This window comes from Toxorhynchites rutilus, chromosome 3 (genome assembly GCF_029784135.1).
Source record: "Toxorhynchites rutilus septentrionalis strain SRP chromosome 3, ASM2978413v1, whole genome shotgun sequence".
Lineage (NCBI taxonomy): Eukaryota > Metazoa > Arthropoda > Insecta > Diptera > Culicidae > Toxorhynchites > Toxorhynchites rutilus.
Window position 1 is genome coordinate 309,546,564 of NC_073746.1, and position 25,105 is coordinate 309,571,668.

The 25,105-nt window shown below is 39.9% G+C and overlaps 1 protein-coding gene across 1 annotated transcript; it reads left to right on the forward strand.

Moving 5' to 3' along the window:
- Window positions 1-1,105: 1,105 nt before the first annotated feature.
- LOC129778707 (putative ATP-dependent RNA helicase DHX57) lies at window positions 1,106-25,105 on the forward strand. Its single transcript, XM_055785778.1, has 3 exons — window positions 1,106-1,304; window positions 1,385-3,432; window positions 23,285-25,105. Exons 1-3 carry the CDS (start codon window positions 1,237-1,239, stop codon window positions 25,012-25,014), a joined length of 3,846 nt encoding a protein of 1,281 aa, XP_055641753.1. The 5' UTR covers window positions 1,106-1,236; the 3' UTR covers window positions 25,015-25,105.

Consider the following 25,105-nt stretch of genomic DNA (forward strand, 5'->3'; position numbering starts at 1 on the left):
TGAGTCGGTCCAGTAGTTCAAAAGTAATAACTTTTTGAAAAAAGTCATTTTTGGAAAGAAAGGGAAAAACTACATTTTTCGAACCACCCTAAAGTGGAATGGGGTCTAATATTTTGCGATAAGAAACAAAACTACCAATTTACACGAAAATCTGAGAACCACTATATCGGTTTGGCATGGAATATATATAACACTAAAAAAATATAGCTTGGTGTTAATTTCCCCGGCAACTAAAAAGCTGATTACTAGAAACTAATTGATGGTAACGTTTCATTACCTTGTGAATTCTAGATACAATACCAATAGAGAGAATTTAAAAAAATAAAAATGGCTTTTTACAGGGTGTGTTCGAAACTGGAAAAAATTAAATTCATCATATTTTTATGTTGTTTTTAAGCGTACATACATGATCTAGTTGTATAATTATTGTACCATTCAATTTATTTCGATAAGAATGCTTGAAAAAATTTCAACTGATGCTCTTACCACATTTTAATTTTTTATTCAATGTCCAGTTTCTATGGCGAAGCATCATTCGTAAATTACACATTGGTCATCATTGGTGGAATACGACCATAAATGTTGTTATCAGTACCACAGCAAGTTATGATTACAATACATATAGGTTTATTTTGATTATGCAAATATTAACGACATTATACATGAACCGATAACAATGCATTATAATGTTTGTCCACAGCACTTTCAGCGTCTTTATATATATTTTATTCAATTTTCAGTTCGTAATTATTTCTATTCCATTCGCCGTGTTTTTCATGATGATGCTAACATTAATAACATTTTATACGAACCTCCCACCTTATATATGACGTCTCCCACGGTTTTAGAGACATCTTAACATTATGTTAAATTTTTAGAGCGTAAACCATCTGTCAATTTTTTCACTGTTTACATTTTCTTGCCACAAATCGTTGTCACTTTTTTCTCTCATGTTCCACTTCTCTTCTCTGTTCCCACCTTACATTTTCCGTCTCGTTTCAGCACTTCCCGTTTGTTTGCATCTGTTTGCATTCGGTTCCTTCTCATTAGGCTAACTTCGCCACACAAGTGTTCGCACGTGGGAGCTAATCCCACGCACCAAACATATGTTTTTGACATTTCAGCTATTTCGTTGACGACGCATCACGAGAATTTTTCTCCGTTTACGTCTTACGTCTGATTAGTTTAAAATTTTTGCATATTATTTAAACCAATAACCCAAATTGTTTCCAGAAAATGGACGGTGAAAGCAAGCAGCTTATGGGTGATTGTTTCCTGCGGACAATCGTCAATCCCCGATCAACGTAAGTATGATTTACTAGTTGAATTTAATGATATTGTGAAATTGATGCTGAATTGCACCATCGTTCTCTCACTGAACTAGAAATGCCCCCATTGAGCCGCCTCCCACCAAGGCACCGGTCAAGGTTGAGCTACAGATCCTTCGGCTGAAGGAGGACTCCAAGAGCATGATAATGGACACGCTTAGGGCAATCCACGGCGATTCGTTCCAGCTGGGCGACATTTCAAAGTACGAGGACAAGGGAGGACGTATGAAGAAGGCATATTGGCAGGACCGGGGCAACCTCATCGTTCAGGGTGGATGTGATTTTTCGCACGTCAAGAAAACGGGTGACTCGAACGAGGATAAGTTTCGGCTGTTTGCCCTGATTAAGCTGGGCAGCTATGGGTTCGCCAAAGGACACTGCGAGGAGGCGCTGGATCACTGCAAAGGAGCTATCGACGATGCGTTGGGGTTGTTGTTTGAGAAGTATTTCCCACCCCCGTTCGACCTGGAGAGGACGGAATTTGATTACGGGGAGGAAGAGTTGGAGCAAATGCGTTCGGATGAGAAGGAAGCGCTGGAGTCGATCTACGACAAGTTGTTCATCGAGAAGGAACGGAATCGTGTCTGGCAGTTGAAATTTAAGATAGACCACTTGATGATTCACAGTCCGTCTGAGGTGAGGAAGATGGAGCAAAGGAGAAAACAGGAGGAAGAGGAAGAACGGATGAAGCGACAAACTGCCGCTAAGTCGAAAAAGAAATCGAAGAAGGAACCTTGTTGGAATTTTGCCAAAGGGAAGTGTAGATACGGCAACAAGTGTTATTACTCGCACGGGTCGGATTCGGAGGGGGATGAAACGGCTTCCAAAGGCAAGAGGGAGAAACAGGAAGAGGACCCAAATTGGTTCTTTTTGGAAATACGCTTCCCCAAGAAAAGTAAATATCCTTACGAAGCACCGTTGCTATTTTTGAAGACAACCTGTGCCGACATTCCACATCAACTGTTGCTCCGAGTGACTCGGATATTGGTTCAGGAGTCGATCAAAAGTACACAAATTGGGATGCCGTGTATTTACAGCATTGCTGAATTGCTCCAAAATGATGAAGAGATTGCACGTTTTGTTGAACTGGATCGGTATCAGTTCCCAGACCCCAAAAGGTCTCTGTTCTACGAGCCAGAAGTTGATTCGATGAACAATCTTAAAATCGAAGATCTTCCCAGCCACAATCTGATGGGTGTCACGAATAGATCAAGCGGCCCGAAAACTAACCCACAGCAGCTGCTCAAAGATGATTTGAACATAATCCGTAAGTTTATGGACAAACAAAACAATGATGCTTACAAGGAGATGCTGCGTCATCGCAAGCAACTTCCGGCGTGGTGTAAAATGACCGACATTATAACTGCCATGGAATCGCACCCGGTGCTGGTAATCAGCGGAGAAACCGGCTGTGGTAAATCCACCCAAGTGCCTCAATTCATTCTCGACAATTGGCTTTTCCAATCGTCCAAATGTGAGGGTAAGGTTCCACATGTTGAAATCATTTGCACCCAACCGAGGCGTCTCTCCGCTATCGGTGTGGCCGAGCGGGTCGCCGAGGAACGTGTGGAAAGAATCGGAAACACCATAGGCTATCAAATTCGTCTCGAGAATAAAATTTCCCCGTCAACGAGGCTTACTTTCTGCACGACTGGAATTCTGCTGCGCCGATTGCAATCCGAACCCACACTCGCCAATGTCACGCACATTATTGTGGACGAAGTGCACGAACGGTCGGAAGAGTCCGATTTTTTGCTGCTGATCCTCAAACAACTGCTCGAAAAGCGGCCAGATTTGAAGGTCATTCTCATGTCGGCAACACTTAACTCGAACCTTTTCTCGTCCTACTTTGGGGATGTTCCTGTGCTGGACATTCCGGGCAGGACGTTTCCAGTGGAGCAACTCTTCCTGGAGGATATTCTGGAGAAGAGTGGCTTTGTGCTGGAGCCGGATTCACATTTCTGTCGGAAACTACGGAAGGGAGAGGAGGAACAGCTGATGCAAGAGCTGGAATACGCAGACGTGAGGGCGGCCAATGCCGCACCCGCCAAAACCATCAAGGATGAAAATCTGAAAATGGCTGATATGTTCGCGAGATATTCCGGTAAGTTTCGTTATATATTCGGCTTCTAATTTCTGACCACTTATCAAGTACGTGTTGTTTGCTTGGTAGTACAGTATATTCTGATTCTTTATTTATTACTAGCTGATCCAGCGAACTTCGTCTCGCCCAAAATTGATTTTTTGATATGACTCTTTCCAATTTCTTTTTACTATAAATTTCCTAGTTCTCTTATAGAAACTCGTCATCATAATTTAAAATTATTTTCAGACAAAATTCTCGCTTAAGATTCTTCAATCACTTGCAAACAACATGTTTCTCTGTTACATGAAATACATGTTTGATACATAAAATATAATAAAATGAAGACATATCAAATCGGACGATTCGAGTTTTGCGCTTACCAACACATTTGGCGATCCGTTTTTATTTATATAGTTATTTTCACCTGAGAATCCCTTTCCACATAAAACGTAAACATCACGCTAGCGTAAACATCAAATGGACTAACAACTCTTATCACGATGTAATTGTAGAACATATAGGAATTAAATTTTTCGAATTTTCCCATTTTACTTCAAAGTTTTCCGAAAATAGTCAATGTTCATGTTTGGTTGGAATATGGTTGGTTAAAATATGTGTTATATTTTTATGGAGCCCCCTCCCCATTCCAGAGGAGGGATGGAGTGTCAAACCATCGCAGAAATATTTCTCGTACCCAAAAACATGCGAAATTTGGCTCCATTTGCTTGATTAGTTCTCGAGTTATGCAGAAATTTGTGATTTTTTTGCGATCGCACAAAAAAAATGCATCAAAAATCTCGAACGATATTTTTGTGCGGTATTTGAAAAAATGAACTCATCGGTCATTCATTTTTTTTATCTTTGATATATATTTCAGCGCTGTACATAGGGACTACGTCAGCTAATTCGCATTTTTTTTGTGCGGTCCCTATCCCCCGCAATAAAACAGGTTGAAACACAAATTTCTGCATTACTCGAGAATTAATCAAGCAAATGAAACCAAACTTGGCATGTGGAGGTTTTAGGGTGCAATAAATATTTCAATGGTCGTTAGACACTCCTGCCGCTCTTCTTAGGGTGAGCTGTCATACAAATGAAACACAAATTTCTTCATAACTCGAAAACTTATGAAGCAAATGGAGCCAAATTTGGCATGTGAAGGTTTTACGGGGCACGAAACGTTTCTATGGTGAATAGATACTCCTCCCCCTTCTCTAAGGGGGGCTGCCATACAAACGAAACACAAACTTCTGCATAACTCGAGAACTAATCAAGCACAATTTGGGATGTGAGGATTTTTGGGACACACCAAGTGACATGGTCTTTCTCGTCTTGACGATCATAGTGCGCTGACTTGCAAAATGCTTTGTCCGTCAAAACACTCTGACAAACTTTTAAGCAACAAAGAGTGAAGCATTTGTTTTGTCGGTTATGTTTTGTTGCACGTCGTTTGGTGGTAATGTTGCAATGGTCGTCATAGTAGCCCAAATATATGCAGTGACAGTGACAAATTGCAGCTCTGGATTGATATTATATACCGTTGTAATTTGATACGAATTTATGTGCATGTGCAAAACCTATACGATTTAATGTTTGCTGGGCAAGTCTCAATTCAGTGCAACAAACATCGGTTTTATATACACCATCGTAAAACCGACAGAAAATCGTATTAGATTCTAATTGAAACATTATATTACATTACATTATTAACAACATTATTTGAAACTTATGAAATTGACATATGAATATCCGCGATGTCGTATGAACAGTGTCGGCGTCTGGTGGTGATATGGTGTTGTAGGGAGGCATATTAATCTGTACCAGATCTGCAGGCCCGAAGCCAATTTTAAACATTTCTATATTTCTATATAAATTGTAAGACACTTCCACTAAAATACAAAAGACGACCAAGAACAACATTGCATCGATTGCATCTTTTTTGAATTATATGTAGAGGAGGTGGGGATAAAACGGACATGTTAAGAAGAACTTCAATTATATCTTTGGAAACTCATGTTTCCCAAAACTTTGATGCAGTTTCTTGCAATTCAATATACTGTCTCTCTACCTAATTGGTGAAATATTTTACAAAAAAGTGTTTTTCAATGTTTTTTTACTGAAATTAAAACAAACCGAAAAATACAATATTTTTTGCGATGCGGGTAAAATGGACATATAATGAGGATAATATGGATATGGAATATATGAAGCGTAAAGGTTTATCGATCGCAAGAGGAATAATTTTATTCAACCAAGGTGTCATCTCGAATGTCAGTTGAATTATGAAAAAATCGAATTAATCCACCTAGAAGTGCTTTTCAGAAGTATAAATGAACATACCCTCAACTATTTTGCTTTTGGTTCCAGTCCACATTTAGCGATTTGATTTCCATTTATAGGCGCAGGGTATTCATTTGGAACGGATTAAACAAACTTTTCACAGTCCATCTCACTCCCACTGGCAACTGTCCGTTTTACCCCACCGGTGCAATATTTTTTAATAATTTGAATTTTCCACTCAAAAATGAATTTTATTTTTCCGTACATACCTAATATCGCTTCTCTGTTAACTCACCAAAATGTAACTATGGATAAATTAAATTAGGATATTAAACCACTCAAAATGCTTAATATCGAAGCAGCTGAAATTACATCCACACGCGAAATCATGTATGATTTTCGGTTTTTGTTTCCCTTTTCCACTTTTGATCAGTATTCATTGCCATAGGGTGGCTTAAATATTATAGAATAACATGTAGAAGGTATTCTCATTTACAGAAATTTGAAATTCAAAATGTAACTATACAAATCAACCACCTGGCCATATTACCCCCACTGTCCGTATTACCCGCGGTTCCTTTATGAGTTTTAACTGCTCTAGAATTAAATGCCAGATAGCCGTATGAGATAGCTGTTGCTTATCATCCAAACAACCGAAGTACGAATCCCATCGGAAAAGTTTTCTTAAGCATCGCCATCACTCATTTTGAAAATTTATACCCCCTCCCACTAAAAGTCAGTTGGATAATTGCTATTTTTAGAAACATAAATGTTGTCATGTATACAAATGGCGGATTGTGAGGTTATAATTATAATCTCATGATAATTTTCCGTTATTCTTTTTTTTTTGTCTGTAGTAAATCATATATACATATGAAACTAACTCGCAAGCAATTAACATGTATGTATATCACCTTCACTTTTGCATGTACCGATTTTTATTTAAAAAAAACGAAAATAAAGCTTATTTTAGGACATTTTCGATGTGACTACCCCTTTTTTCGATAACGCGTTTTAAACGGTGAACAAAATTCTTCATGCACAACTCTAACATTACGACTTCGATGCTGTTGAAAATCCGAGTTATTTCTTCTCGTGTTTCGCGTTCCGTCTGTCACGGATGGATCACGAAATAACCCGTGTTTTCTACACTTGATGGTTAAATCCTTGGTTTGCCAAGAATTTAACAAGACCTACCGATGGCTCGGCTTTGTCTCATCTACACGGAAGGAAACGATCTCATTCGTGGAATCCGAACAAATGAAGCGTTCAAGTTTGCCCCAAAACGTGCAGTTCTTAATGTGTTAAGTTTCTCCAAATTTTGTGGCTTATTAACATAGCAACGATCCTTCACGTAGCCCCAGAGGAAGTAATCGAGCGGACTTGAATTCGGATTATACGGCGACCAATTGCATCCACAGTTAAACAGAGCAGGAATCTCTTAAAACTCTACGCAGAAACAACAACGTTTCATCGCCGGTATCGCTTCGTCCTGTTGGAAGATGAAACGTTTTAAATTGGGCATGGCCATCATGACAGGGAAGACTCCATCCTCCAACATTTACCGATAGGTAGCGCCAGTGACGCTCGCTCACTTGACGGTTGCTCGAGTAATACGATTTCACTAAAAATACACTTTCTTGTAAATTGCACATCTTGACACTAAAAACCATCCGATCAGACTGAACGATTCCCGAAGTGGGGATTGCAGTGTTACCATCGACGGAGCGAAAAAAAATTATGGTCCCTATTATAGAAATCGAATCGAGGATTCGATACAATCACTATCACTATCACACCGAATAAAATCTGGAATTATAGAAATCGAGGAAAACTGCTCGATTCGTTAGCAAGCTCGAATGTCAGCGGTTGTAATGAAATATTTTGAAACAAGTTTGAAATGTTTCATGAAGCACTATAAAAAGGATGCCAAATCTTTTTTTGAGGCTTCTGCTATGAAAATGTATTTCCAAAAGTGTTAATATTGTTATGTTTTGGAGTAAATTGATATTCCCTTCAAAGAATAAAGCTTAATAGGCGTAAGGCACGCTTGCATGTGTAATAAAAACGACAGCGTGGAACAATTTGCTGTACAAAAAATATAGTTATTAGAAAATCGATGGAATTCCGTGAAGAGTCATGCATGAATTTCACTTTTCTTTTAGCAAAACAATTTTTGTTATTCATGTAATGCAACATGTAATTCTCTTTTAGCGTCGATTTCTTGTTGTATTGGAGTCGATAGCTTTATTGTAATTGGGGCCACCACATGTTGCTCTAAATTCTCGCTTGTTGTGTGCTAGTGTTTTCTTTACCTTTCCCCTCATGTCAATCCAAATCTGTAATTTGAATAAAATCATTATTGTTTTGCAGGATAGCTTTAGCATATGGTATAGAGCATTATACTACTCCGACCATTAGTTTGATCTATTGTAGTGAAAGTGGTATAGTTTGGCATAGTATAGCAATAAGAAAGAAAATTGCTGCCAAAAATAACGTACTAATGTATGCTAGTAGAAGTAAGCAATTTATAGGTAGGAAAATCGGTTGAAAGAAATTCAAAGAGTATGATAAAATTTACTTATGAAAGTTATGTGTATCGTAAAAGAAATACTTACTTTCTGCCATTCTGAACCTAGATGCATTGGTGGTCTCAGTGCATCAAGTTCCTCTCTGGATTCCTTCAACTTTTCCTACACCGGGATTATATTAGAACTGCCTCCACAAAGGTCTCGAGCAATGTCTACGTTCGCTTCCATTGTTTCAAGGAGCCGTTCAAACTGGTGGTGATTTGGTTTTTTTTCTTCTACCACTCATTTTCAGCCACTGAAATATGCGCTGGAAGTAAATTCTGCATTGTAATTTATAACATGATTAATGTAAATAATGCTGGATTGAACACTTACCTTGTATAGACTATTCTGGCAGCGCCGTAAAACAAATGCTGATCAAAACAAACGAACATGTGTTGCAAATTGCATATATTGAAGCGTTTCTGAAATGTTTCCCAAAGGGATGCAAGCCAAAACAAAATAATTCTCTGAAGATATGCAACAAGTGAACCAAACAACTCGAAAAGTTCTGACACATGCATCGATAGTTATCACTCGCTCGGTGCTATCGAATTGCTCGATTTCTATAATAGTAAAATAGAGCTAACGAGCAAAATTCTTATAGCCTCGATTTCTATAATAGGGCCCTATAAGGAGCTATTCGATTTTTTTGCGTGAGCGTTTATTCTGAAAGGCCCTGTATATGTCCGTTAAGTGCTTCATATGCAACCCAGAATATGGGATATATAGCTCAGGGTGCCAATGAAAATTGTCATCTCTAATTTCAAAAAGTTTCCCCATGAAAGGAGAGTCGCACAAAACGGTTTATCGAAAATCGAAAAATCACCCAAGGAGGGAGGAAATCGAACGAAAAAATTATGCCAAACGTCTTAAAATTGCATGAAATGTCGAGATCTAGTGTCATCTCGAAAAAATGTCGAAAATCGCACTTTTTTTTCAGAAAACTAAAATTTTAACGTCTGCAACACTAATAAATGAAGTTCGAATGAGCTAATATTTTGCATAGGGTATATTATTGTGCAAATCAACATTTCGCAGCAAGTTCCGAATACAAAATCTAGATAACTATTCTTATTGGCACCCAAAACCATATGTTTCGTCTCGTATTCCGAAAAAAGAACTAAGTGCAGTGATGACACTAGATCTCTCATGCAATTTTAAAGACATTTGGCATGAATTCTTTTTTCGAATATCCCGTTTTCCCTTTAGATGATTTTTCGATTTTCAAAAAACTGAAAGTGAAGGTAATCGAGGTTCTCGAAATTTTTTTTTGATCCCAAATGTCTCCAAATTGCATGAAACGTCGAGATTTACTTTTATCTCGAAATAAAAATTCGTAAAAAATCGACTTTTCAGGCAAAACCGACCAAGTGCCGAAAAGTCAATTTTTGACAACAAATTTTTTTTTAGTTAACAGTAAATCTCGACGGTTCATCCAATTCTAAGACATCTGGCATCAAAAAACTCCGATTTCCTTTTCTCCCCACTTGGGTGATTTTTCAATTTTCAAAAAAATAAAATTTTGAGATCTGCGACAATTTTAAATGAAGTCCGTATGAGCTAATGTTTTGCAGAGAGTATTTTATCAACATATCGCATGAAGTCGCGTATGGAAAATCGATATGACGATTTTCATTGGCACCCTAAACCATACGTTTTGCCTTGTATTCCGAAAAAACGACCAAGTCCCAAAGTGTCGATTTTTTTTTTTTTTTTTTTTATCCAAAATATATATTTTTATTAAGGCTCATATGGCGTCAACCTGACGGGGCCGGGAGTTCAATATTTCGACAATGTTTGCCTTATAACTATGTTAGTAATATGTAACCGATTACTCGCGGTTGGCTCGAGGTTAGTATTACAAGTGTTTTCGTAATTGTGATGTTGCTGTCTTCAATGATCTGTACCTGTGCCCGACACGGGATACCTCCTATTGGGATGCAGCTGACCATTAATCAGCAACGCCCCCCTAGTCTGTACCCCATATCTAGCGTGGTGCGTCTTCTCGAGGAATCCAGGATAGAATGGTCACTAGCCGGCGCAATCATCAGCTCGTGTAGAGTTGTCATGAGCGGTACCACCTTTGGCTTTTGTTGAATCATCAGTGGACTGCACAACCTTTGGCCCGTGTATCTGTAAAGAGTGTGTGTATGTATTGCCGCGACTAAGTAAAAGTTTATAGATCGGATAGGTGGGATACGAAACAGGGACACAAAGAAGGAAACATCATTAAACGTTGACATCGGCGTTTCTGAGGAACAGGTATAGATGAAGCAGAAGATCAGGATCACGGCTACCTAAGATATCCCGGACGGGGATATCCGATTGTCTGCCTTTTGCTCTCAGTACTCTAGAGAGCTGAGAGCGAGCAGCATGGAACCGGATACACGACCAGACAATATGCTCGATGTCGTGGTAGCCATCGCCACAATCACAAAGATTGTTTGCTGCGAGCCCAATTCGATAGAGATGCGCGTTTAGGTTGTAGTGATTGGACATAAGCCGAGATATCACGCGAATGAAATCACGACCGACATTCAATCCCTTAAACCAAGCTTTCGTCGAAACCTTAGGGATAATCGTGTGTAACCAACGACCGAACTCATCTTCACTCCACATGCGCTGCCAACTAACGAGTGTGTCCTGACGAGGAATGTGAAAAAACTCGTTATAAGTAATTTGCCTTTCAAAAATTGTGCCTTCTGAAGCGCCCACCTTAGCTAGCGAGTCTGCTTTCTCATTCCCCGGAATCGAGCAATGAGAGGGAACCCATGCTAAGGTAATCTTGAATAATTTTTCGACCAAAACACTCAATAGATGTCTTATTCTTGTTAGGAAATAAGATGAGCGTTTATCAACTTTCATTGAGCGGATTGCCTCTATTGAGCTGAGACTGTCTGAAAAAATAAAATAGTGGTCGATGGGCAATGTTTCAATGATCCCTAATGCGTAATATATCGCACCCAGTTCAGCGACATACACGGAACAAGGATCTTTGAGTTTGAAAGAGGCACTGGAATTTTCATTGAAGATGCCGAAGCCAGTGGACCCGTTTATGCATCAACCGTCAGTAAAGAACATTTTATCAGATCTAACTTTCCCATATTCTGCCGAAAATATCTCCGGAATGTAATCGGAGCGTAGATGATCTGGGATTCCATGGATCTTTTGTCGCATGGACAGATCAAAATTGACAGAGGAATTGCAAAAGTATGGGAAGCAAACTTGGTTGGAGATGCCCGGTGAAGGGTGCACTTCATGGGTAAGGTACTCATGGTATAGAGACATAAAACTTGACTGAGGAGTCAGTTGGAGTAGATTTTCGAAGTTATCAATCACCAATGGATTCATGATCTTGCAACGGATGAGAAATCTGTAGGATAATTCTGTGAACCGAAGAGTAAGCGGGGGTACTCCTGCCAAAACTTCGAGACTCATCGTATGTGTCGAATGCAAACACCCCATGGCTATACGCAAGCAACGATATTGTATTCTCTCCAGCTTGAGAATATGAATCCTGGCAGCTGATCGGAAGCAAAAACTGCCATATTCTAACACTGATAATATCGTTGTTTTGTATAACTGAATGAGGTCTCCTGGATGGGCACCCCACCATGTTCCGGTTATTGTTTGGAGAAAATTGATTCTTTGCTGGCATTTCTGTTTCAAATACGCAATGTGTATTCCCCAGGTACATTTAGAGTCAAAATATACTCCAAGGTATTTGAAAAACATCGAGTGCTTGATCGTTTTGCCGGATAGGTGAAGCTGGCATTGGGCGGGTTCGTGCTTCCTAGAAAAAAGGACCATTTCAGTTTTCTCCGTAGAGAATTCGATACCCAGCTTGAGAGCCCACGTGAACAGGTTGTTCAGGGTATCTTGCAAGGAATTTTGCAGAACGGCGGGATTAGTACCCGTGATGGAAATAACTCCATCGTCTGCAAGTTGTCTCAACGTGCAATCTCTAGTTAGACAATCATCTATATCATTGACGTAAAAACTGTACAAGAGGGGGCTTAGGCAAGAGCCTTGTGGGAGGCCCATAAAACTGTAACGAGAAGATTTCAAGCTGCCATGATTGAAAAACATGTGCTTTTCTGAGAGTAAATTGTACAGGAAATTATTCAGAATTGGTGAAAGTCCACGATTATGAAGTTTCTCTGAGAGAATTTCCATGGAAACTGAATCAAATGCCCCTTTGATATCGAGGAAAACGGAAGCCATTTGTTCTTTACGAGCAAATGCGATTTGGATTTCAGAAGATAGCAGCGCGAGACAATCATTCGTCCCTTTACCTCGGCGGAAGCCAAACTGCGTATTTGACAGCAAATTGTTCGTTTCAACCCACTTGACCAAACGAAGTAGAATCATTTTCTCTAACAATTTGCGAATACAGGATAACATTGCAATCGGCCTATACGAATTGTGATCGCAAGCCGGCTTATTGGGTTTTCGTATGGCTATCACTCTCACTTGTCTCCAGTCATGCGGGACTATATTCAGCTCCAGAAACTTGTTGAACAAGTTCAGCAAACGATGTTTTGCCAAGTCGGGAAGATTCTTTAATAAGTTGAATTTAATCTTGTCCGACCCCGGAGCTGAATTGTTACATGAGAGAAGTGCAATTGAGAATTCTACCATCGAAAAATTCTCATAATCGCCTTGGAGCGGAATGTCGCGTACGACGTTTTGTGCAGGAACGGAATCGGGACAAACCTTTCTTGCAAATTTGAAAATCCAACGGTCAGAGTATTCCTCACTTTCATTTGTATGGTTCCGGCCACGCATTCTCCTAGCCGTATTCCAAAGAGTGCTCATAGCTGTCTCCCTTGACAAACCATTGACGAACTTCCGCCAATATCCACGCTTTTTTGCTTTAATCAGACCTTTTAGTTTGGCTTCTAGAGCTTGGTACTTTCGAAACCATTCCACTAATCCAGTTTTCCTGAATTTTTTGAAAGCGGATGATTTTTCAAGGTAGACCTTTGAGCACTCCTTGTCCCACCAAAGTGATGGAGGGCGACGTCGGAAAGTGGTAGCAGGAACACGTTTCTTTTGAGCTTGAAGTGCGCTTTCGTAAATCAAACTCGATATAAAGTTATACTCTTCGAGTGGAGGAAGTTCATGCATTGAAACAAGTGCTTCAGATATTATTCCTGCAAATTTTCTCCAGTCAATATTTTTCGTGAGGTCATACGCAATATCGACTGACTCACGAGAACCTGATTCATTGGCGATCGATAAAATTATTGGCAGGTGATCACTACCGTGGGGATCTTGGATTACCTTCCACGTGCAATCCAGGGATAATGAAGAAGAGCAAAGTGATATGTCTAGCATACTTGCCCGTGCAGGAGGGTTGGCTATCCTAGTTGCTTCCCCTGTATTCAAAACTGTCATGTTGAAGTTGTCGCACAGATCATAAATCAACGTGGCACGGCTGTCATCATAGTGTGACCCCCATGCTGTTCCATGGGAGTTGAGGTCACCTAAGATTAGCCGCGGCTCCGGCAATGCCGCGATGATATCAAAAAACTGATGGCGGCCGACCATGGTTCTTGGAGGAATATATATCGAGGCAATGCAGAAGTCTTTGCCATTGATTTGTGTCTGGCAAGCGACAACTTCAATGCCTATCATCGATGGGAGAGTGACTCTATAGAAGGAGTGACATTTTTTGATCCCCAATAGAACGCCACCAAACGAGTCATTTCGATCGAGGCGAATAATGTTGAAATCGTGGAAATTCAGCTCGTCGGCTGAAGAAAGCCATGTTTCACAGAGGGAAAATACATCACAGTTAGAACTATGAACTAAAAATTTAAATTGATCTAGTTTAGGGATGATGCTTTCGGTTCGGAAGTTTCGGTCGTCTTTCTGGGGAGTAAAGGAAAAGAAGTAATTTTTCTTTTCCTGACGGCACCCTGCGATGTACCGGAACTTCCTGCATTGGGAGCGTCAGCAACAGGCTCGTCGTTCTGCAGAATGGAGTAGGGATTGTCCTGAGTCGTTGGAACGGAACTCTTAAGCATTTCTGCATAAGTCCGCTTGGAACGTTCCTTTAAGGAACGCTTGATTTTTTCCCCTCGTTGTTTGTACACCGGGCATTGAATAATATCATGAGGAGTCCCGCCGCAATGAAGACACTTGTGCTCTTTCGCGCAAGGATTCTCATCATGGCTCTCTCCACAATCTGCGCAACGTTTTTTATTGCAACAATAGGCGGCCGTGTGACCGAGTTGCATACATTTGTTGCATTTCATTACCCGGGGTACAAACAACCGAACAGGTAAACGAAGTGCACCTATTGCAACGTAGTTTGGAAGGGCGGAACCCTCAAAAGTCACACGAAAAGAGTTTGTCCGATTGAGAACCCTTTTGTCATTTTTTTGTGACACAGATTTCAGTCGATCTTCACAGTTTTTAGTGAAGAGTTCTTGAAGCGACCGACACCATCGATAATCTCTTTTCGAGTCAAACCCTTTTCGGTTATTACGCCGTCTGTTTCGACGTTGCAACAGGGCACGTATACGCGATACTCAATCGCAAAGAGGTCGCAGCGCGTGATTTCGTTCGCTTGGGTCCTGCTTGAGACGACAACTCGTAGTTTGTCTGGCCCCATCCGTGTAATCTCGGTAACTGCAGAAAACTTCTGAGTAAGTTCCTTCGAGATACGAATGACATTGAGAGGTTTAGATTTTCGTCTAAAGTATACAATGAATGGGCCTTTGGAGCCTTCATGGTATTCTTTTGGACGAAAATCCTGTTTTTCGTCAATGTCCTCATCTTCGGAACTTCCAACTTCATATACAGAAGTTTCTTCCTCAACTTCAGCTTCATCTTCCTGCTCTTCAGGAGGAGGATCGGTATCGGAAATATTCAATAGCGTCGATGGGGGATCCTTCCCGCCCTCAGCCATATCAAAAAAATCGGTCAACTGTTCGATATGAACAGAATATAATGATAATCAAAATAAATAAATAAGTGAAAAAAATATTTTTTATAGGGTTATGATGCGAATATTAAATTCAATTTATTTTATGTTAAATAAAATGATAAAATGAAAAAAAATTCCAATAAAAGTTCAACGGTATATAAGAAATAATGATCACCCCTAATGCCAACGTTTGCCGATTTGGTTAACACAAAGTTGAACAATGGTGTAAATCGTGCACAGAAGGTAGAAGGAATGATAGGGAAACAAAAGAAAAATAAATTTCTACTTGCCGCGGCTGTGTGGCGTGTGTGATGAATGTGTCTGATTTGGATCCTCAGCGCGCACCACTTTAAACTTCGCTCCACTCGCAAGCGCAACCGGTGAAAAAGAACACTATTATTCGATGTGAAAAAAACACCTTTGTTGGATCGATTAAAAACTTGTCCGATCTGCTTGCGAGGTGTCGATTTTGAACAAATAAAATTTTTCGAGATGACAGCACCAATTTTTTTTTTTGAAAACCCCGATTCCCTTTACTTCCCCTTGGTTGATTTTTCGGTTTTCAAAAAACTCAAACTAGTAAATGAAGTCTGATTGAGCTGATATTTTGCAAAGGGTGGTTTTTAGTGGGAATCAACACTTTCAATCAAGTTCGCTTTGAAAATTCGAAGGTTACTTTTTTCCCATACATCCATTGGCACTCTACTGTATATACGCTAGTAGTACCATTTAATGTTTGCTGTAATGTTATGCCTAATTTGGTTCCGTTTGCTTGATTAGTTCTCGAGTTATGCAGGAATTTGTGTTTCATTTGTATGGCAGCCCCCTTAGGAAGGAGGAGGGATCTCAAAGCATCATAAGAACCTTCTTCGGCCCCCCCAAAAACTCCTACATACATATTTTCACCCTGATCGGCTCAGTAATTTCCAAATCCATTAGAATCAGACGGACAGACTGTGGGAGATAAGATAAAGATAATTAAATGAACTGAAACTAAATATCAGGATTTTTTGACGATCATGGCGGACATACTAGTGTTTTTGTGCTGTGATTGTTAAATAATTTAACGTGTGAATTATTGCTGTGTGCAGCGAAAAAATAGTTCATTCGCGTGCCCATTATCGATATTTAACAGGCTAAGTAGAAGAACAGCTGCAACAACAGCTGATTCTTGTTTATTTTGATTAAATTCCGATCGCCCCAACGCGCTATTTGTTTTCGTATAGCAGCTGCTGTGGCGGTTCAATTGTTTTTTTTCTCTCCTCTGTGTTGTTGTTGTTTGTCTCTAGCGTCTCGGTTTAATCTGTGTTGGTAGAATTGGGTCATGGAATGTTCTGTCTGTAAGCTGGGGATAGTGGTGAGCGATCTGCCGGTTTGTTGTATCGGTAAGTGTAGCGGTGTATTCCACTACAAATGCACGCTTCTAAAGCCTGGTTTAGGGTTCCCGTGAACGTGAACTTGAACAGGTGGTGGAATAGTACGATCATTTCACGGTGAACTACATTGTGAACAAACAACTCAAAAAATCGTGGTGAATAGAATGTTTTTGTTCACGTTCATATTAAAAGTTCGGCAGTAAACGTGAAGTAAATAAACATCAATCTTCAATAAAGTAATTCGGATAAAATATACTGTTGTTCACGAATCAACCCGAAGCAACGAAGTTTTTAAACTCGTGCAAAGAGGCGACTGAATGAAATTGCATCCAAATTAAAATTTCCATTGAAAACTTGAGAATTACTAAACATATCCTTTTACAGTTCACGGCGAAATAATTTTCAGAATGCATTGGGACATTCGAACGTGAACATGAACGGGGAGACAATCTGACATCTATATTCACCACTGTTTTCACGTTCACGTTCACCGAAGTCGGTGAACTATGGGGAGTTCACCAAAGTCTCGATTCCACGGTGGAAATTGAGAATCGATGTGGAATATTGAATTAATCCACTTTTATCAATATGAATTGTGTTTAACATGTTTTTGAACTAGAAAATGTTTTTTCCTATCGTTTCAAGATGTTTTCCTCGAGTGTTATATATGGACTGATGAATTATTAACTGAAAAGTGTTTGTCCGCGTTCACTTTCACGGGAACTCTAAACCTACCTTAAGCCGAACGACAGCGAAACTCATCACGGAGAATGTAAATGTGTTCTTCAAGTGTAATGATTGTTTATCAGATCAATCTTGTGGTGTGCAGAACGATGTTATTTCGGATGTGAAAAAGCTAGAGCAAGAGGTGTAGAAGCTATCTTCGCTCTCTGACTCGCTCACGGGCATGCGAGATCACATCACTGCACAGATAAACAACGCGCTAAAGATCGGGATGGATGAATTGAGACTAAATGTAAATGGGTCTCTTGAAAAATTAATTGGTGAGAAATTGGATTCGATATCTTCGGGTTTTTCAATTGATGCGCAAAAAAATGTAGCTGCAATGAATAATTTGCTAAACGGACCTGAAGCGATTCCTACAGAATCGCATCAGAATAAACGAAAGAAACGCAAATTTGTCAATAGTGAAAATGATGATGAAATTCAAGAAAAAATAAGTTTCGCGGATGTTGTTAAATCTTCTAATGTAGTTAATAATACTAATATGACGGGTAAAAGTATCAAGCAAAGCAATCGTAAGGCTCCTCCGGTCATTGTAATAAAACCCAGAGAGTCCAAACAAGCTTGAAGATTTTGAAAACTAAATTAGATCCAAGAACACACAAAATCAGTAACTTTAGAAATGGTAGAGATGGCTCCATCATTGTTGAGTGTGCAACTGGAGCCAATGTAAATGAGATGAGAAATGACATTGAAAGCAATCTGGGTGAAGAATATAGAGCTGTTGTTCCCACGTCGGTGCCGAGATTAAAAGTAGTGGGCATGAGCGACCAGTATTCCTCCGATGTTTTCATTGACTTTTTAAAAAGACAAAATGAAGACATCGCTATTAAAGATGTGAAAATAATAAATACGTATGAGAATCCACGCTTCACATACAACAAGTTTAATGTTGTAATTGAAGTAGATCTTGATACATATAAAAATTTATTGAGTGCGAAAAAAGTAAATGTAGGGTTCGATCGGTGCTCAGTTGCTCCCGCGATTAATGTTTTAAGATGTTTTAAATGTGGAGAATTTGGGCATAAGAGCAAATATTGCAATAATTGTGAGACGTGCTCTAGATGCAGTCAAAAACACAAAACATCTGAGTGCAAGTCAACTGTATTGAAATGTGTTAATTGTTTAAAAATTAACAAAGAGCGCAAATTGAACCTGAACGTCAACCATGCCGCATTTAGTTCTGAATGCTCAGTTTACAAAAAACTTTATGATTTGAGAAAAAGCAACTTGCGTTTCAATAAATAGCAACCATGTTCCAGAAGAATTGTGAATCAATTTCAAATTTTGTATTTAAATTTTCCGGGTTATCAACAAACTACGTAGCATTACGTCAGATTGTTGAGGAAAAGCGTCCACTTTTAGTTTTATTATCAGAAATCCACATTGTTGGAATTGAATCATTTGATCAATATAGTATTCCGGGATATAATGTTGCTGCTTGTTTATCACATTCTAGACATACTGGCGGTGTTGCTATTTATGTCAGAGAATCAGTTCAATTCAATGTTCGACTAAACGATGTAATTGATGGCAACTGGTTCTTAGGCATTACAGTTGAACGAGGCATGAAGATGGGTAATTATGGTGTTTTATATCACTCTCCCAGCTCCAGCGACCAGCTTTTTGTTGAAAATTTAGAGAACTGGCTCGAACTGTTCATTGATCCTAGCAAACTAAATATACTGGCTGGTGATTTCAATATTAATTGGTGGGATAGCCATAATTCGAAGCATTTGAAACGTTTAGTTGATTTCTTAAATCTAAAACAAACAGTTAATGACTTTACGCGTATTTCCCGGCACAGTAAAACTTTAATTGACCATGTGTATTCCAATTTTGATAGCATTCGTTCATCAACGGACGTTAACTTAAAAATAACCGATCACGAGACCATAATTATTAATGTTTTGGATAATTTCATGAACAACGAAGATTTTGTGAAATTGAAGTGCTGGAGGAAATATTCGAAGCAAGCTATTTCGAGCCTTGGTACAAATGAAACAAAAGATTTTGTAGAACAAATAGTGATAATCATTGGAACATGTACACGATCGCGCGCAATACATATTCACGATCGATCAAAAAAACTCGTTGTGAATATTTTCAGAGGAAGATTGATCAGCATCAAAACAACAGTAAAGAGTTATGGAGAATTTTGAAATCTTTGTTAAGGCCTAGTAATTGCAAACCGCGGACCATAACCTTTAATGGCACATTAGAACAATCTGAGCAAGTAATAGCATCCAAATTCAACAATTATTTTGTCAACAGTGTTTCATTGATCAATCAATCCATTGAACTGGTCGATGAACCTGATGAAATAAAACAGCCGGTTAACAGTTGTTGTTGTATATTTGAGAATTTTCACACAATTACATTGAACGAACATAAAATCATTTGCTTCTCATTAGAAAAAAAACGGCTGGAGTAGATAACGTAAATGCTAGAGTTGTTCAAGATTGCTTTCATGTGATTTGTCACATCCTGCTGGACCTTATTAATAAATCATTGATAACTGGGCATGTGCCTCAAGTATGGAAAGAGTCTTTAGTTGTACCCATTCAAAAGGTTGCTGGAACGATTAAAGCCAAAGAGTTTCGTGCCATCAACATGTTGCACACGTTAGAGAAAATCTTGGAACTTGTTGTTAAAGGCCAGCTGTTGGAATATTTGAATCGTAATTCTTTGCTAATACCAGAACAATCCGATATCGGGAAGGCCATTCCTGTGAAACCGCATTGAACTTGGTGTTAGCAAAATGGAACGAAAAACTAGAAGATAAAGACACGATTGTTGCTGTTTTGAAAGCTATTTGTGTGACAGAACTCAACGGACTATTTTTAACGATTTCATTTCCAGCCCCGTAGGGAATAATCTTGGAGTACCTCAGGGAAGTGTATTAGGGCCCATTTTATTTATGATGTACATCAATGACTTGCGACGAGTTTTACGATATTGCGATATTAATCTTTTTACTGATGATACTGTGTTATTCATTGCAGCTAAGAATGTATATGAGGTCGTTTTACACTTGAATGGAGATTTGCGTTCTTTAAGTAGATGGTTGAAGTATAAGCAATTAAAATTGAACATAAGTAAAACTAAATATATGATAATCACGCGAAATCGCATAAATGAAAACGTCTCTATTGTAATTGATGATGAGACCATTGATTAAATATCTTGGCGTGATTATTGATGATAAACTTAACTTCAATACTCACATTGACAATATCATCAAGAAAATTGCCAAGAAGTATGGAATCTTGTGTCGACTAAGAAACGATTTAACTATTTGCAGTAAAATACAGCTATACAAATATCCTCATCTGGACTTTTGTTCTTCCATTTTGTTTTTGGCCAATGAAACACAAATATCGAAATTACAGCGCTTGCAGAATAAAATAATGCGTTTGATTTTACAATGCAATAGGTTCACTTCCTCATATTTGATGCTGGACGCTTTGCAATGGTTATCTGTGAAGCAAAGAATTGTTTATTTAATTATGGTGTTCTTTTTTAAAGTAGTTAACGGTTTGCTTCCTCGATATTTGTGTGATCGAGTTGAAAGTGACTTTCATAGATATAATACTAGAAACGCGAATGAAATAAGAACACCACTTTTCTTAACATGTGTTTCACAAAATTCTCTATATTTTAAAGGAGTAAATGTTTTCAACTCGATGCCAACACATATTAAACGTGCAACAACACTAGCGGAATTCAAGAGAAACTGTATTTCACACGTTAAGGCTGTGTTTTCCTAACAGCTGAAAGTTTTTTTTTTAATTTTTTTTTTATGACAAATATTTTTTGACTGACAACGTTTTATACGAACGGATATCTTAATGTGAACAGTTTTTTTGATTATTTTTTTTTTGTTTTTAATATTTTCAACCTGACGAAGTTTTTTTTAAACGGATTATATTGTTTATACAATTTTGAACAATTTTTGATTTATGTTATATTTTTTGTTTTCAATTTGTATTCGTCTCTATTATGTCTATCATGATCTTGGTGATGATGGACTATTTTTTTTTGGGTTGTTTTTGTTTTGTATTAGTTAAAAAAAAATAAAAGTAGTCTACAAAAGTTTGAGCCCCGCGCGCGTTTCACAGACATAAAGGATATAAAGTAAAAGTTTTTTTTAAGAGCCGGTCTAGGAATTTTTGGTAAATGAAAATTTCTCGACTTCTCTGGATGAGGATATTCATTGTCAATCCAAAACAAGGCTGGCGGTTGGACTTGTGCTTTGGTGGACCAATTGGCTGCAAGAGTCTGGTCGGAACCGTATCGGCTCTGTGGCGGACACGACTGGGTATCGGCTTGGGTTGTTTTTGACATTGCAATACTATATACGGTTTTATATCTGTAAATAAAATCAGTAGAGAGTAAAAGCGCATAAGAAATATGCGTCGATATGCCTTATATGTTCTTATCAAAGTTCAGAAGGTGAGTATGAGGAAAATGAGAGTTTCAGGAATCTCATTCTCTCTACTTCTGATGTATATCATAAATTCTACTAAAGACTATTCTCTCGAGTATTATTGAGGCGAGTAGTCACAAAGTGGGAAACCAGTGCGATGGAAAAGAGGAGTCACGACACAGACATCATTTTTTTTATATTTATAGATAGATAGATAGATATTAGGCTGTCAAAAAAGTCCTGCGGTATTTTTTTTGAATTTTCATTTGTTCATAAAATTAGTTACAATCATCTGTTTTAAGTCAAATATGCGCCGTTTTGTTCGATGACTTGTTCCCAACAAGATGCCAACTTCATAATACCCCTGTTATAGAAGCTCGCTTCCTTATTGGCAAAAAACTCGGATAGCCAATTTTCACAGGCCTCTTTTGTTGCTAACTTCTGACTACGTAGCTCGTTCGCCATGGACAAAAACAGGTGGTAGTCATTTGGTGCAAGGTCCGCACTATACGGCGGATGCAAAAGAACCTCCCATCCGAGCTCCCGGAGCTTCTGGTGCATCACCAAAGAAGTGTGTGGTCTGGCGTTGTCCTGATGGAAGACAATGCGGCCTCTGTTTATCAAAGATGGCCTCTTCTTCATGAGTGCTACCTTCAAGCGGTCCAGTTGTTGGCAGTACAGGTCCGAATTGAGCGTTTGGCCATAGGGAAGCAGCTCATAATAGATTATTCCTTGACAATCCCACCAAACACACAGCAGAACCTTACTGGCCGTTAATGAGGGCTTGGCCACCGTCTGAGCCGCTTCAGCGGGCTTCGACCACGACCATTTGCGCTTCACGTTGTCGTAAGTGATCCACTTTTCATCGCCAGTCACCATCCGCTTCAGAAACGGGTCGATTTTGTTGCGATTCAGCAGCGATTCACATGCGTCGATACGGTCAAAGATGTTTTTTTGCGTCAACATGTGTGGCACCCATACATCGAGCTTCTTTGTGAATCCAAGCTTCTTCAAAGCTCTTGGCCGATGCTACGGCTGCTAATATGCCGGTCTTTCTCGGCTAATTCAGCGATTTTGTCGCAATTTTCGACGACAGGCCTTCCGGAGCGTGGCGCATCTTCGACGACCTCTACATCAGAACGAAAACGTTGAAACCCTCGTTGTGCGGTGGAAATGGAAACTGTATCGGGTCCATAAACTGCACAAATTGTATTGGCAGCTTGAGATGCATTTTTGCCTTTGTCATAGTAGTACTGTAAAATATGTCGGATTTTCTCTTTATTTTGCTCCATATTTGCGACACTATATTTCACGAACGACTTAACCAAACAAAACACTGTCAAGGACTATATTATAGCAAAAATACCTTTCCAACAAGCTATAGTATGACTCGATACAATGAATACAACTAGAACTACGCGCTTACAACGACACCTCGCGGAAATACCGCAGGACTTTTTTGACAACCTAATATATCATGGCCTACTCAAATTAGATTGCTGAATCTCTATCACTTCATTTTCATTTCTAGATTACTCGAAAACAACATGCCGAACCCTGTATCTGCTGGACCCTCTGCGCATCAATCCGGAACTGATCGAACACGTGCTGCGCTACATCGTCGAGGGAACCGACCATGGTTGGCCCCAAGAGGGAACCATCCTGATCTTTCTGCCCGGACTGGCTGAGATCCAAACCATCCATGAGGCTCTCACCGAAAGCAAACTTTTCGGTCCGCGGGAGGGTAAATTCATTCTCGTTCCGCTGCACTCCACCCTGACCAACGAGGAGCAAGCGCTGGTGTTCAAGAAGGCCCCCAAGGGGAAGCGGAAAATCGTGCTCAGCACCAACATCGCGGAAACCTCGGTCACCATCGACGATTGCGTATTTGTGATCGACTGTGGCCAGATGAAGGAGAAACGCTTCGATTCGAACCGTAACATGGAATCGTTGGAGGTAGTGTGGGTTTCAAGGGCGAACGCACTGCAGCGGAAGGGTCGTGCCGGACGAGTTATGCCGGGAGTTTCTATCCATTTGTACACAAGGCCAAGGTTTACGAATCACATACTGGGCCAACCGGTGCCCGAAATCCATAGGATACCGCTGGAACCGCTGCTGTTGAGAATCAAAACACTCGATACGCTTCGGGGGAAGTCGCTAAAGGATGTACTGATGAATACAATCGAGCCGCCAAGTGAAGAGAACATTGAGGCCGCAAAGAAGCGTTTGGTGGATGTGGGAGCTTTCGATCTGGAAGAAGAGCTAACCGCGCTGGGCCATCATCTGGCAATGCTTCCAGTGGATGTGCGGATAGGGAAGCTGATGCTTTTCGGTGCGATATTCCAGTGTTTGGACAGTGTTCTTACGATTGCGGCCTGCCTAAGCTTCAAGAGTCCCTTTGTGTCCCCATTCAGCAAACGGGATGAAGCTGAAGCTCGCAAGCGATTGTTTGGTGTCGCAAACAGCGATCACTTGACGATGCTGAACGCGTACCGGAAGTGGAAGGAAACCACGAAACGAAGCAGATACGCTGCTCACTGTTACGCGGAAGAAAACTACCTCTCTTCCAAGACGCTACATACGATCGGTGAGATGAAGCATCAGTTCATGGAACTGCTGGTGTCGATTGGCTTTGTCCCGGTCGATCTGAGCGGCCGGCGGGGGAAGTTTGTCAAGGATGAGCTGCTCGAACTGACGGGATCGGAAATCAATGCCAATGGGGAAAATAATCGTCTCCTTGCGGCAATCCTTTGCGCTGCCCTCTATCCGAATGTGATCAAGGTTCTGACGCCGGAGAAAAGTTTCATAAGTGGAGCAGGTGGTGCCGTCCCAAAGCTGCCGCAGGCTTCCGATCTTCGCTTCAAAACCCAACAGGATGGTTACGTATTCCTTCACCCGTCGTCGATTAATTCCCGCTTCGGCCACTTCAACTCGCCCTACCTCGTCTACCAGGAGAAAGTAAAAACAAGTCGGATCTACATCCGGGAAACCACCATGGTGCCAATGCTTCCGATGGTTCTGTTCTCTGGCAGCGATATGCGAATCGAACTGCACGGGGGTGACTTTGTGATACTGCTGGAGGACGGTTGGATTGCGCTGCAAGCGGAGACGCACCAGGTGGCCGAAATGGTGAAATTTCTTCGGCTAGAGCTGGCCAAGATGCTTGAGCTGAAGATTAGCGATCCGTTGCTGAATCTGCTGAATCACGAGCAGGGACGGAAAGTGATCGATACAATCATTCACTTGATAAACAAGGAGTGAAAGAATTTCGGTGTGCATACTGAAGTGCGTTAACATGTTTTGACTATTTGTTACCATGTTACTATGAATATACGTGAATGTTATATAACGC